The sequence below is a fragment of the Lampetra fluviatilis genome, chromosome 2 (genome assembly GCF_964198595.1).
Source record: "Lampetra fluviatilis chromosome 2, kcLamFluv1.1, whole genome shotgun sequence".
Taxonomy (NCBI): Eukaryota; Metazoa; Chordata; class Hyperoartia; order Petromyzontiformes; family Petromyzontidae; genus Lampetra; species Lampetra fluviatilis.
In genome coordinates, this window is record NC_136276.1 from 16,281,858 (window position 1) to 16,296,976 (window position 15,119).

The following is a 15,119-nucleotide window of genomic DNA, read 5'->3' on the forward strand; positions in this document are numbered from 1 at the left end:
GTTTGAACATATTAACACCTGTATTTATGCCGGAAAGGGTAAATTCTTTTATACAATTTTATATCTTTATACTGGCAAAAGGGTCCCATAGATATTAAGAGGAGGAAGTTCCACCTGTCACACATGAAGAACTAAGCCCTTCGCTGTATGGAAGAGTGCAAAGCTCTTGGACTGGATGGTATAACTGTGGATATTATCAAAGAAGCGGGGCCAATTGTTAAAACGAGTGGACTTCGCTAAATATTAAGACAGAAGGGAATTACCACGATCATAGAATAATGGCCTAATAATTCTATAACAAAAAAGGGTGATAACAATAACGTTTCAACACTCACTTGAATAACACAAAACTCAATAACTAATTATCCATTAGCCTTTTCTTGAATGTACATACATTGTTCGTGAAGATCATTGGAAGTAGTGGCTTATGTGTGCGAGCTGTTGGGATTGTGCCCCACAAAACCTTTTTTTAATTAAAACAAAGTATTTTAAATGAAAACAGTTAAAATGTGCCACAGATCAATGCAAAGCTACATTGTGTTAGATATCACAGTTAACGTAGCCACATCCTAAAGCTAACATATCGCACAACGTCGCCCTCGACTAAAATGAAAATTACACGACACTTACAACAACATGCTATTCAACACTCAATTTAACTATTTGGGATAAATGTTGACAAACCAGGCTTAATTGTTCGGCAAATACATTATTATTTTTGTTCTTCTATTTTGATCAAATGTAGGACTGTTTATTTCATTTTGGCTAATTTGATGAAAACAAGAAACAATATTACTGTACTCAACATGTACTATTGATTTAACCAAGTTAAAGTTACAGCAACATACGTCTACTTGTACAGTTGTGTCGTGAAGAGTAAATTTTTTTCACCGGTGATAATAAATCACATGAGTTTTGACACCACACATTTTAATAATAATAAAACCAATACAAGTAGCACATTATCTTACTCAACCATTACATTACCATGGCAATCAACTGGATTATTAATGCGTTAGTACACGAGTGAAATACCACACCCTCGCACTCCTCACATCGTCATCTATTGTAAAAACCAAAATGATTTTTTATTGTAACTTTTGCTTTTACTTTAGAAAGTGCGGCAATTTATATTCCGTTCAAGCATGAAAGCTCAACCCGGAATGACTACTCCACTTACAGCTCCAATCCACCATGAATTATTACACTGGGTGCATTTAATAATTATAGCGCCACTTCCAAATACTCGTATCCCTGAAGAAAAATTCCCAAAACGAACACACTTCAATTTTACAAGGAAAATGTAAGCAAAAAACAGCAACACCTGCCATTCGCCACTAAGTGACTGAGGTCACCACAGCGCCTGTGCCAGCCCAGGTGCACTTTGAGGCCACGTGAAGTGTCGAAGGCTCGCTGACAGGAAGTCATGGAGACTGACCCAGGTGCCATGGGTTGACCGACTGAGATGACTGGCAGATGCACCAGCGATGCCCCCGACTGTGCCAACTTGTTGCATATTAGCCACATGGCTCGTTGTTGAACGTCGCTCCTCTGCCCTCCGTTGTTGTTGGGAGGGCGACTGCCTCCAACTGATTAGAAGCATACTTCACGAGCCTCCTTCATAGAGGCCGATCTTGACACCGCTGGCACCAGTCTTCGGCAATTCCACTCAGCTCCACATCCTCCTGCACAGCATCAGTCCTTCTCTTCTCCAGCCTGTGTCGTGCCCATTTAGCTCTGTCTATCCGGCCAAACAGAAGTTACTTGGGCATGCGGTGGCTGGACATGCAGGCTATGTGACCCAGTCAACGCAGCCTTGCCTGCCGGAGGAGCTCACAGATGGGAATGGGTCCTGGGTGCCAAATGCTGTTGTAGTGTGGAGCAGTGGAGAAGCAGTTCACGCATTGCGCTATAAACCCAGCGACCTGAGTTTGATTATGGGCAACCACTATCATCGGTGTCGAGTGATATTTGAACCTATCCTATCCCCCCCTTACCCACCTCCACCAATCTGCACTCATCAACATGAAGTATAGCAAAACAGCCCCCACGACCGACACAACTTGAGGAGGCCTTCATCCAGTAGTGGATTGACTAAGACATATTAATTAAGATATATGTATAATTTACTGCAGATATACTACCCATACAAAGGCTGTTTAAAAAAAAAACTGAAGATCAAAGCATCATTACATAGTCCATCACTACAACGCAAACGTAATAGTTTGATCTTTTCCCTGGCTGGATGTACTATCTTTGAACAAAGTTAAAGCTGACCAAAACAATATTAAACTAATTATAAACATGTTTGGAATATGTTAATGCACAGTTTGGTTACCTAGGAAGACATACAGGCACTCCGATTTAAATTTGTAATGCACGTAAAGACTTTGGAATTACACATTCGCATGTTCACACAAAACGACTTCATTATGGCAACTACAGTGCTGTAAATTCTAAAAATGCTGAATGTATTCGGCATATATTTCCTGAATGTGTCCTAATTAAATTCCTTGCGATGAACACAACTCTAGAATCAGAAGGCTCCAAACTAAATACCCATGCACCCTTTTTTAAACAAGGTGCTCTTCTCTCCCTCGGCCTTGCATATTGTGGCACATTCTGGTTTGCCTAATCACTGTCCTCTTCCACGAACGTCACGTTGTTGTTGCTCTTCAGCAGCTTGACGCCTGCAACAGAAGCACGTGGAGGATCGTCGATTTAAATCCATGACAAATGAGATATTAACGGAGACTCGTGTAAGCAGGTGGATCAATTTAATTGCATGCGACAACCTTGCGAAGTGAATGGAGTTGGGAACCTAGCTACCCAAGGGGCCGTCCATAAATGACTTCACGCGATTTTGGACGATTTTTGACCCCCCCCCCCCTCGGCACACGGCGTCACAATTGTCTGACCCCCCCCCCCCCCCAGGTGCGTGACGTCATTTATGGAAGGCCCCAAAACCCTTTAAACTTTCTGCCTCGGTGGTAACAAAGGTACTCGGTAATATGATGGCATTGTTGTTGGATGGAAGCGTAAAACTTACATTACAGCAGTTTTCAGTATGAATTCCTTTTTCAAAATGAATTGCCTCAAAAGATTTGCAGGATAAAAAATGTACTTCGTCTTTTCTGCTCATTTAGTTTATGTTCTCTCCTTGTTTTACTAATTTTAAATTAATACATCGTTATTTTAAAAAGCCACATCTAAGGAGAGAATCTGATATATGCATGCAATTTGATCTGGAAACAGCTTCATACAAATTCAACGAAATAGACAAAGTAGGAGGAATCTATTTTGTTCAATTGATTCTGTCATTGGAAAGAAAGTGAGATCATTTCTGAAGAGAAAAATTGTTATGCAATATTTTGATAGAAGCGGAGAGTCGGACACAATGTACGTCTCACACACGTGGTCGATTATCACAATAATAAAGATGTCAAAACATTTGAAAACCCACTCCACAGATTCACAGAAAGATGAATGGCATGGATAAATATGAAAAAAACCACACGGGATTGATTAGTGAATTGACAATAACGAGGCATCGTAATCATTACTCATAAAACAAATCGACTTGGGGAGGGATATATTGACAACTATAAATGGAATGAAACCCAAGAAAGAGGGTAGAACAAAGGAGACACGTGATGATGAAATTAGTGTACATATTGGAGTGACGGGGGGTGGGGGGGTATAGGTGAATGTTTGGTGGTGAGGAGTCCTAGTTGAGGCTCTTGACAAGACACACACATCTTATATTGATGATAGTTAAATGAAAAACATCCACTGTTAAGATTAGGTTCAATGCGAGAGATAGTTTTAAGGCTCCATTGAGGTTAAATGGGACTTCATCATTTACCTAACTAAACATTCAAAATTTGGTTTACATTTGCATACATTCAGCTCTCCGCTTTTGGGAGAAGGGGCGCAGATTATAATTTACCAATCCAGATGGGGGCACTGTTACAGAGTGGACACTCTGCCATGGACTTCGAGAGGAAATTACTTTATAATTCGCATAACAGTAATGCGGACATTTAATAGGCTCATACCATGGGTTAAAAAACATTTCAGACAGGAATAGCATATGCAAGTGTAGCATATCATGGGGATGAGGGATGAATCGGTGGTTACTGCATTGTGCTACGGACCTGGCGATGTCAGTTTGATTCCCAGCCACGACTAATATCAGTGGCAAGTTATCTGAACCGGTAGTGGCATGCCATCCACCCACCTTCTTCACCAACCCATAATGAACAGCATGGTGAAGTATGGTCAACCATATTCTAGATTTGAAGCTTTCGTGACTGCAAGGATTCATATTCTTAGGTTTTTTCGGTAAAGTCACGTAGGTAAAACATCAAAATTAATAATTCGGCTGTGACGGTCCCACCTGATGACGGAGACTTGTGTTGCCTCCGAAACGTCGTGATTTTTGTTTTATTTTATTTTCATTAATTTTGATGTTTTACCTACGTGACTTTACCGAAAAAACCTAAGAATATAGTCAACCAAGCCCTATGACTGACATGGTTTTGGGATGTCTTCATCCAGGCAGTCGATTGACAAAGAGATATAAATTATTGTATTATTGTGATTGGAGTGTGCTGCTTTTGGGCTGGCAAGATAGATAAGTAGAATGAGAAGCAGGGGAAAAAAATGATTCTGATAATGACAGTGTGTATCCAAAAAAATAATACGTTTGTTAGGCAATTGCCTTAATGAATAAGCGTGATTTAACTCTAAGCGAATTGAAAAAGTTTCGCCATCATTACTGTCATCGTCCCATTAAAAAGAGATAATAGCACAGATTAATACCGGGACGGGCTGAGAAATTACTTTTGGGAATAAGTGCTCAGCAGTTTATTTTACTGTATGGTCCCCATTACTGGAAAACACGTAACCAACAATAAACATGAATTATTTGCACAAGCGAAGGCATTACTTGCCATCCGAGCCACACTAGCATCATAGTCCCAGTGCAGCTGTACAGTACTTTAGCTGGAAGAGGAAATGTTTATAAATAATTGATTAGCCAAGATGAGGTAATGTCTGAGTGCGGCTCCAGGCAAGAGTGCGAATGAGAAATGGAAAATTTTGATAACCTTGTTAATGACAAACACACAAAAACACAAACGTGCACACACCTATTGTGCACGATGTTAAACAATTTAATATAGACTCTCCGCTGATATTACCTACCATGTTGTAGTTTGTTAATTTCAACCTTTTAAATTTCACCACCTTCATATGCAACCTTACTCGGTAACTTATGGGTAGTTTCATCAAGGAAAGCTATCACTTTTTGAAAGTCGTATTTCACATGATACCCCAACAATAGCAACCCCATGGTGTCATTCTCTTTTACATAAATATGTATAACTTGCCCCACTGAATCCAACTTTGTTTCTAATTACCAGTCACTTATTGAGCCAAGATCTACCAAACGAAGTTAATATTAACCCACGAGAAACATATTTTAATAAAACAGTTCCATTTAAAGCATGGGCATATTTGTGTTCAATCTGATTGAACAAAGTACATGGGTACCTGTAAGTGCGTTACATGGCATATGATGCAACGGCATCACTTCAAGTATACATGAGTGTTTATGGTGATTTTTCTCCAGAAATTGGATGAAGCCGGATGAGCTGACAGAACAAGAACCTCTCAGATTGTGGGTTCAAGCAATAGGCTCCCAAGTGATATCAACTAATAAGTTAGTCTGGTTACCAATGACCGTACAAAGGAAATCACTGTTTATGTTTAGTGATTTGTATGCTTCTTCGAAAAGCATATCAATCACAACTTAAAGGAATGTGAAGCACCCATATGCACAGATAATGAAGCATCATCCTGTGGGTTGTGTCCTGACAGTGGCCATGCCACCTTTTCCACTCCTTAGTGGTGGCGTTCGTGGCTGTTTTTTCTTTACGTCGCCGTGAATAATTCATGGACAACCATTTCCACCAATGAGGGTCCGTATTGCACTCCTCCACCCCCCTCTTTCCCCAACCTCAAATGGGCACGGCAGAGTGGGTACGGCCGGGTAAACTACTGGGCTGTGGCCCAGACAATGGCCGAGGAGTGGGCATGCTGGGGCATGCTGGGGCATGCTGGGGCATCCGGCACAGCTCACGAATGGTTAATATTGCGTCCTCCCCCTTCCTCTGTGTCAGGAAAAAACAATACTAAAGCAAGCAAGCCATTTATTGGTAGGAAGGGGGCGGCTGTGGCATAAATCAGCTAATTGCACCAGAGATGGCGTCTGTCTGTCTTTGAGTGTCTGTCCCATACCCATATCTGTCAACCCCTTATCAGTGCCTACCTTATTACAGATCAATTCAGACCTTATTGGTCACCCTGTGCCTTTATAAATCTCTACGTTCATCCTACAAAATCCCATCACACGGGAGAAACACAAACAAATAGGCACATTTATTCTTGCCCGTATTGAAACGGCTGTACGCCATATGCACCTAAAAACTCAATTTCCCTGTACAAGAATACAGGCAAACCGCATGGATTGGCAGGTATGCACACAGCGCATATACAAAGACTTCTATATATCCTTAACAGACTGTTGGGGCGAGTGCTGTGAGCAAGCACCTATATTAAGGCCAGCACTGTACACCAGGGAGTAGGTGTCCAGCACCATGCCCGACTGCCTTTGTCTCCCCAGTGGCGATGTCTACACACCACACCAGGTGTTGCTCGTGAGAAGGAATCAAACTCAGATTTCTAGGTTTTTAGCACAGCACTAAACTCATCTAAAACTAAACAAATTTTATTTTACCAGGTAAGGCCCACTGAACTATATAGCTCCTTTTCAGAGGCGACCTGGCCACAAATGATAGTCCGATTAAGTGGCCTATGTGTAGACGTATAGCAGCCTAATACTCTAAACGCATGTTTCTAAATGTGGAGGGGAAAACCGGAGGACCCTGAGAAAAATCCACGCGACCACGGGGAGAACATGCAAACTACACGTCAGGGTCAGAATCGAACCCATGACCTCTTGTATACCAGGCAAGGGAGTTAACATCTCACCACCCTGGTGCCCTGGTTAGCACGTTAACAGCTACGCTACCGTCCCCCACATATATATATGCATATACACACATCATAATTGATAGGATGTGAAGCATAAAATACACACATACATACAAAGCCAGATAGCTTCTGCGTAGCCGAATAGATTGTTGATGCAAATGTTGTCATGCAACATTCCTTCAGGTGAGCATGATACACAAGATGTGGTGTGGCCAGCAACTGAGTGATGCACACACAAAGTCAAAGATTACCCATGTGGCCTACAGAGACTGTTGCGGCAAGTGCTGTGAGAGCACAACTCTGAAAGACCTGCGCGGATCACCGGCAGCATGGTGTGTTTAGCACCATGGTGTGTTTAGCACCATGCTGCCTGGCCACCCATGTCTCCCCATTGCTGAAGTTTAATGCACATCACACAAGTTGCCGATTTAACCTAGCCCCCTAAGCTTTAATTGGTTGGCAGCACAGAGCAAGCCCATTTGCACATCCATTGTGCAGGTGGGCAAAGCGGGTCTGCCATGGTCACAGAGATCAAAACCTCCACACTTGACATGGTGGCACGAGATCACAGCTTTGACTGCAATATCACAAATAAGTTGTAAATCATATTATTTATATTTATATTCACGTACGTACGTATGTTGAACTTCTTTCACACCACACGTAGCCAACGGTGCCAATTGGAGGAGTGGGGGACGGACAAACTAAACACAAAAAAGCAGTTTTAAAGAAATTGTTTTTTCGATCTCGTTTTAAACATGCATAGCTCCAGTGGCTTTCTAGATACTACTCTCCGTATACAAGTGACTTCATGATAGTCTGGAGTAGTTAGACTGTACAAGGCTAGAGACAACGGTCGTGCGCTGCTTGGCGCGAGCTTGCCTGGCACATGGGGGATGATGCGGTGAACGGGCGTGTCCTTGCGTCGAGGTTTTTGGAGTTCAGGCTCCACCGTTTTGGCGACACTTGGCTGGGAGTCTCTGAGCGAGGCTGCGCAATCCCTCTGGCCCACCGCACTGCAGCCTGAAGGAGGACCGAGCGGGGAAAGGGGACAGTTGAACGGGGGGGAATTCACTGGAGCGTCCCCCCTTCGTGGATGGTTTTTGTGACGAAGCTCACAAATAGCTTTTATCGTAATATAACTGTACATCGCAGATAATTGCTGGATTATTTGCAGAGGTCGCAAATGGGTTTTGATTCCTTACCCGTACCCGGCCGCACCAGGGTCGCAAATGGGTACCCGTACCCGTACCCGGCCGGGTACGGGTAGCCAGGTATCGGGTAGGGTACGGGTATCGGGTACCCGGTTAAGACCTCTGATGATTTGTCATGCAGATTTAGCGCCCGGTGCAACATATTAAAATGTGTCGTCAACTTATAAGAAGGCAAATTAATGAATACGTGTATTGAATTATTTAGTCGTCTCAAAGTAGTCTATTATAATAAACAACACTTTGGAGGTGTTATTTAATTTCTTATAGAGCAGCAAAGTAGGGCACAGTTTGTAAAGGGAGTGTTAGTGTAATTGTCCCAAAAGGATGACTGGTATACACGCAATTGCATTGCATTTAAACAAACAAGAAAATTATGTATACAAGGCACCAGCAATTAGTGGTCTGCACTAATGCACAAAAAAAACCAGTTTGCCATTTATAGAATTTGAAATAATGCAAAGCCCTTTATCAAGCCACTGCTGGGGTCGGCCATGGGGGTACAATTGACGATGTTTCACCACGCTAGTCAAAGCCAAATAACTAGGCTAAAGACAGTCACTGTATCACTATTCTACCAATTTTATTTGTAAAAAATCTATAATAATTAACATTTATTTGGAAGGCACCTTCCATAAATTAGTTAACGGCACTACATTTTTTTCGGTTTTAGCTTAAAATTTAGGACAGTTATATAAAACAGGCACTGTACATGGCAAATTCCAACGATCATTCCGGATGCACGTTTTAAGCCACGGTCTTCATCGCCACCAATGCTGAAGACAATTTAAAGTAATTTTGGATGCACAGTTATATAATAAAAACAAATATTTCTAGATCCTGATAACAGTTGAATCATAAAGTAAGCGAAATAATTAGGATGTATATATATACAAATTTTAAATATTTTTTCTTAGGGGTGAATGTGTCTTTTACGCAAATAATGTATGTAACTTAAGCTATCCACAATGAAAGAAAAAACCCATTAAACAAAATGCATGATACATTGTTGTATTTCCTTACTCTACCGCAATTGTTTATGGGGACCGTGGGCTCCTAAACACTGCAGAACAAATAAACCAACGAAACCACAGTGAACAGATGTCACAATCACAGAATTTACTTATAAGCTCACCCACGTACAATAATAATATCACTGATCTATCCCATGACCGAGGCCAGTCCAGAATTAAGGGAATTTGGAGGGGGGGAGAAAGTGGTGTGGGGTGTTTTTGCTGGTTGGGTTTTGGGTTACAATTCTTAATGATCTGTCCCAGCTGGACCTAGCTCAGGCACCATGGGCTAAGTGCAGCATTATCAGTGACAACCATTAGTGTGTCACCCCTCGCTCCACTGCCTACCCCTCACCCGATCCCACTGCCCCCTCACCTGTGCCATTAGTGCTGCCCTCGCCATCTGGCCTGGCCGGATCTGGCCAATTGTGCTCCTTCTTCTCAGCCACGCCCTTGTGTTTCCTTGTCAAGCCGTCTGCATCACATTCATGAATCTGCCAAGCAGGTACTAGTAGCAGGAACATTACACGTGTGTGCCCGTGTGCGGTGATCCGTGTAATGTGCGCGCGTGTCTTTATAGACGTGCAATGTCACATTGGGGTTGTTTAACCATACTTCACCGGGCTGGTCTGTGCGGGTTAGAGAAGAAGCGTGAAGGCCAGTTCTGTGCTCCCACTTCTCCAACCCACACCGACCAATGGTGATAAAGTACGGTCAAACAACTGCCATGACTGCCACACCGTGCAGAGGCCTTTATCCATCAGTAAATCGACTAAGGCCTGAAAAGGAGCAATTTAGCTCGCAATCTCACTTGCAAATTGAGTTCAGTACTTCCTTGTTAGAAATCAACACTGATTGTGCAGTGGACAGACTGGCCTATGACATAGGAACATGGAATTTCCACCACCGTTCGATAGAACTGAGCACTTCTACATGCTCATTTGAGCAAGGGGATGACTATACTGAATTTTGAAATGGGCATGGATTAACTTCCATATTCATCTATTATAGGTGGGCGCTGGTACACACAAAGCAGGCGTAAAGTTAAAGGTGCTGCCCTGCAATTTCTTGGTTACACCACTGCATGTAGAAGGCTTCCATCATCAGAGCAAGCTCCAGAGAGCCCCTCTAAAGAGGTATATTAGCCTACTCTTTCACTCTGGTCAGACATTTTGGAAGGAGGTGTGAGTACCCACACTTTACCCCACCACACACAACGATCTAACTGTGGTGTACACGTACTGCTGGGTGGACAAAGGCGTGGGGGATTTCAAGAAACCTTCCGCATTGTTCCAACTGCCACGCCGGAAGAATGAAGTCGAATCGGCGACCTCTGCATTGCAAGTTTCAACAGCGTTAACTGTTACAACCAAGAAAGCGTCCCGGTGCAAGCTGCGCACGCGACAACCACGTGTGGAACCTCTACAATACGGGATGCTGCAGACAATCAGCAATGCCATAGGCAGCAGCGTCCATGACGCCAGTGCGAGCGAGTGTCAGCATCCTCACGGCAACGCTGCCTACCTGCTCGGGCAGGCTGCTTCGCGGCACTTGCCGCCCCGTTGTCACGCACGTCCCCACTAGGCCTGCAGCAGCACGTGGCCCTGCCCGGCGGTGGCTTGGCCAGCGTCAATCTCTCCACTCCACCAGAAGGAGATGGTGGGAAGGGATCGACAGGCAGGGGCTCGGTGGTTTTTCCGACCCCGGTGTCCAGGTGCCAGTCCAGGAGGCACTGGAGCTCTAAAGGAGCAGAAACTCTCCTGGGTTACAATAGGGAACACTCTGCCGTGCTGCTGTGCTGTACTCCCATGCATGCGCTAGTTTAGAATCTGTTATGCATAGAAATGGGTAAGATTTTGAAATAGCTTATTATCATCATTCCGGCATATTTAAAATGTATGTAGGTATGTTGAACTTCTTTCGCACCACTTAAAAGCAGTACATTGTTCAAGCAAAATGCTATTTCAGTGTGTGGTATGTGGCTCATAATACCAGTCATATCCCATGTACATACATACGTATGTGAATTTGGTAGTTTCTAAAATGTTATATTCAGCATGTCTGATAACTGAAAATAAAACAAATTGTCGGTTTTTCATAAAAACTGGTATACTGATTAATTATTCTTTGGCTGTTTTTCGGTTGCAGCGATGGCTATAAAGGGCTCATTTTCATGCATAATGTATAAACGGTGTTCTTTTGGCACAAACTCATAGAGCATGTGATATTAATATTTCCTCACATCTGAGAACCGAGGCAGCCACGCCCTTACAGCTTTGGCTACGGATGCTAAGCTAATTTGCTTGAATATATTCAAGCTGCGTTTATTTTAGTGTGGCATGTGATATTTACTGCAAAGGAAAATTATGAAACGAAAATATGAATAATTTCATGCAATCCTGAATTTGAACAACAAACGGTACACTCATAAGCTTCCTCCCTGATATTCACATTTTAAGCCCTAGATTTATTGGTCAGAGTTTGGACAATATGCAATTAGGTTAATTGGCTCTATTGCTTAAGTTTTGCACTTGTTGATTACCTGTAACGATAGGAGGTGTGTAAACACTTTGCTTCCTCTGCTTTGGCGATGGAGTTGGAGCGGTGTGTACCTCCAACACCTTTTTTTCAGAAAAAATATTGAACGAATTCAGTCACTCACACACAAGCACAAAGGTCCCCTCTCAGCATTCATGAACTTTTTGGAGCAAGTGTTGTCAGTGAGCCCATGTCAAAGCAGACACAACACACCAGACTGCCCCTTCCTTCTTAGCGATGTTGACAAACTGTATATGCTCAGTTAAGCATATTGAGAGAAGACTCAAACCAAGGTAAATATTGACAATGCAATTGTACCCGAAAAAGAATAAAACCAATATCGCTAAACCTCTGTGCACCTCCAATCCACTGAATAAAGACAAAGATCTCCCGAAAAGGCTAAACAGACAGTTGGGGCAAGTGCTGTTAGTGAGCACTTACGAAGGCCGGCATGGCACACAAGGGGGTAAGGTGATATTTTTTTACACGCTGCACCAGGTACTCATTTAGGCTGAGCCCACCTCGAGGAGGCTCAGGACCTGGTTCAGATATTCGTCACCGGTGTTGGCCATGAGTGCGAATCAAACTCGGGTCGCCGGCCTCATAGCACAGTGCACTCACATCGATGCCACCACTCACCCCAACTTCACTCAACACACGCACACAGTGCATGGACCAACATTTAGATCAATTACATTATCTTTGCATCATATGTTCTGTGAGTTAATACACTGCAATTTCTGTGAAACAAACCCTAATAAGAAAACCGTAGTTTTTATCACCACATGGCTCGCTGGGACCATTACCGTCTGCGGTTCCTGGTTTCTATTCTCTTCTGCTGTACGGGAAAAAAGGAAAACGTTAAATCACCCTTAGCAAGGTTCTGCACAGACATCGCATTAAAGACAAAAGGCAGAATTGAGTTTAAAAAAGGAACCTTTCTATATTTACTTATTAGCTCTTCTTTTACACATTTAAATTAAGGTCATGTGAACTTTATTTTTTATATTACCCACCTCGTATTAAAGTTACAATCCTTTGAACACAATATTTAGTATTTCTAATTGAAGAGCTGCTATCTTCTGCAGTAGCCACCGCAGTTTTGTGGAATTTTTTTGTGCTTGCATTTGATACAATAGGACAACGGTTTGAAGTTAATTATCAGCATTTCCTACAATTGCCCCACAATACTTGATTCTAACTCTTGCCTGATAAGTACTACAGTAAACGACACCAGGGTGAAAATTCCAACATTATCATCTTGAAACAAACCTGGTATACCAATGTTAAGTCATCTCCCATTCAACAATGGAAGAGCCTCAAACATGTCTTTGTTTTCCTAATTTTGGCATATTGGATTATAAATCACGGTTTGCATTAATATTTCACCATCTAATATATCATTCATTAACACAAAAGTAGGTAGTGTCCTGCCGTAGAACATCAATAATGTAGCGGGACATACCTGACGTCTGGGCATTTGTCAGAACAAGATTCGCAGGCGTCGGCCGTCTCCTTCGAATCTACAAAAAGGTTGCATTTAATGAACAGCACACACCCACTGCTCTTAACGTGCCATTAAGCCAGGGGCACAAGCCACACTTTTCAAGTCGGGAGTGTCCCACTAGCGAATGGTTACCGGCGGCTATTGGCCAGATGACAGAGCATCGACAATGTTTACCCACCGCTATGTCACGGACAATTAGAGTCGTACCGTACTATACAACAGTTATAAAAAAAAACACTTCTGGCTACTAACAGAACTGAACCTACGTTGTGTGCGCTGCTGTGAATTTAAAGGTTTCATCACGCGCGTAACCAGCATGTCACCTTGTTCAAGGGAGAAAAAGGCAGACTCAAACATGCCACGATTGTTATCCAAACATGCTGCCTCTCTTTGCCATACCCAAAACATGTTGGGGGAGTATACAGACGTCCATGCCACCCAGTGACAATATTATTACAAATGACCAAATTGTCTCCATTATATTATCAATTGGATGACCACTCAAATCCACTGCGCCAGCAATTGAAAGGCCATACCCCTGGTAACAGGGGGACAGTCTCTGTAGATGACGACCACTGACAACATTCCAGTTATATACTTATTTTACGAATCCCCGCTGGGATGCTGAGCGGAACCAGCCCCCGAACGGTGTCTGAACTCGCAATATTCTGAATACCAGTAGAGCACTAACTAGTGCCACCCTTCCACGTTACACTCGCATGTTGCACAAACGATTAGCACGGTTGGCTACCTACGGTGCAAAAGAAGTTCAGCATACGTACATATATATTAGTTAATCTCACATGGTTTCGAGAAACCATGGCAAGCCAGCAGAAATCTCCAACTTATGGCAGAGACTAGAATTGAGATATTCCTGCTCTCCCCCCAACCCTTCCACCTCCTAGACAGGTGGCGGCATCAAGCACGGCCGTTTACCTGCTCAGCAGAGTCTGGGTCCAAGTGGTCGTGCACGGCTGGCGTGGAGAACTGCAGCTTCTTCGGACTTTTGGGTTCCATGGTGAAATCCGGCGAGAGGAGCGGACGCTCACCCCGGCTTGGCGCTGCTGCCCGGGGTGCTCACGTGCCCGGCAGCCGGCCTCTGAGAGCGCCCTGCCTTTGGGTCCTCATCCACAATTGGCGGAGGACCTCTCCCAGCCGGTCGATCTTGGGCAGGCTAATCCCCCCCCCCCCCCGGAGGACTAAGATATTAACGCTGCTTGCTCGGACACACACACACACATCCGAATCTGACGTCACCCACATCCTCCCCTCGCCATCCGCCCCGACCACCCACCTCATCGGATTACGTTTCCGCACATCAGTAAGCAAATAGGACACCCGTCTGCCATAACAGTTATAAGCAGGTGTGATTTCAGCACCGAAATCTGAGCCCACTCCTTTTGCACCCAATTACAGCACCCGCAGCTGATGCCTTTAAAGTGCAACGGATTGAAGTTTAGCCTCACAAAAAATATGGTCCAGAAACTTCCACACAATGGCAGCGTCCTGACAGAGCCTCGCCCTTTCAATGGAAATTGCTGGCAGTTATCAATTATTCAAAGCAGACGCATATGGCCTAGCAGCTGATAGACCTCACACTGACATCAACTATTATGATTAACTCCTTCGTATGAAAACAGCATTATATAATTTATATTTTGTCAGCAAGCCACGTTGACAAATGAGCACCACTAGTGATAATGCATTATGGAATAAGCTGGCTGGCAGTGCACTGCTTCTCATGCTCAATCACTACCCACTTTCTCCTTCCCTCTCAGCCTCATTGTTCAA

At 43.4% G+C, this 15,119-nt stretch overlaps 1 protein-coding gene across 4 annotated transcripts; it reads right to left on the reverse strand.

The window, feature by feature from the left end:
- Positions 1–727: 727 nt before the first annotated feature.
- Positions 728–14,854, reverse strand: PPP1R1C (protein phosphatase 1 regulatory inhibitor subunit 1C). 4 transcript variants are annotated; one of them, XM_078871093.1, is made up of 8 exons: positions 14,265–14,854; positions 13,287–13,344; positions 12,604–12,656; positions 11,826–11,904; positions 10,808–11,023; positions 9,660–9,758; positions 7,942–8,082; positions 728–2,690 (listed from the first exon to the last, which is right to left on the reverse strand). In XM_078871093.1, the coding sequence occupies exons 1-8, from the start codon at positions 14,343–14,345 to the stop codon at positions 2,632–2,634; spliced, it is 786 nt and encodes a 261-aa protein (XP_078727219.1). In that variant the 5' UTR covers positions 14,346–14,854; the 3' UTR covers positions 728–2,631. The 4 variants fall into 4 exon arrangements, with proteins under 4 accessions (XP_078727219.1, XP_078727209.1, XP_078727238.1 ...); XM_078871083.1 differs by having other exon boundaries at positions 12,604–12,659; XM_078871112.1 differs by having other exon boundaries at positions 12,628–12,656; positions 14,265–14,853.
- Positions 14,855–15,119: the final 265 nt, after the last annotated feature.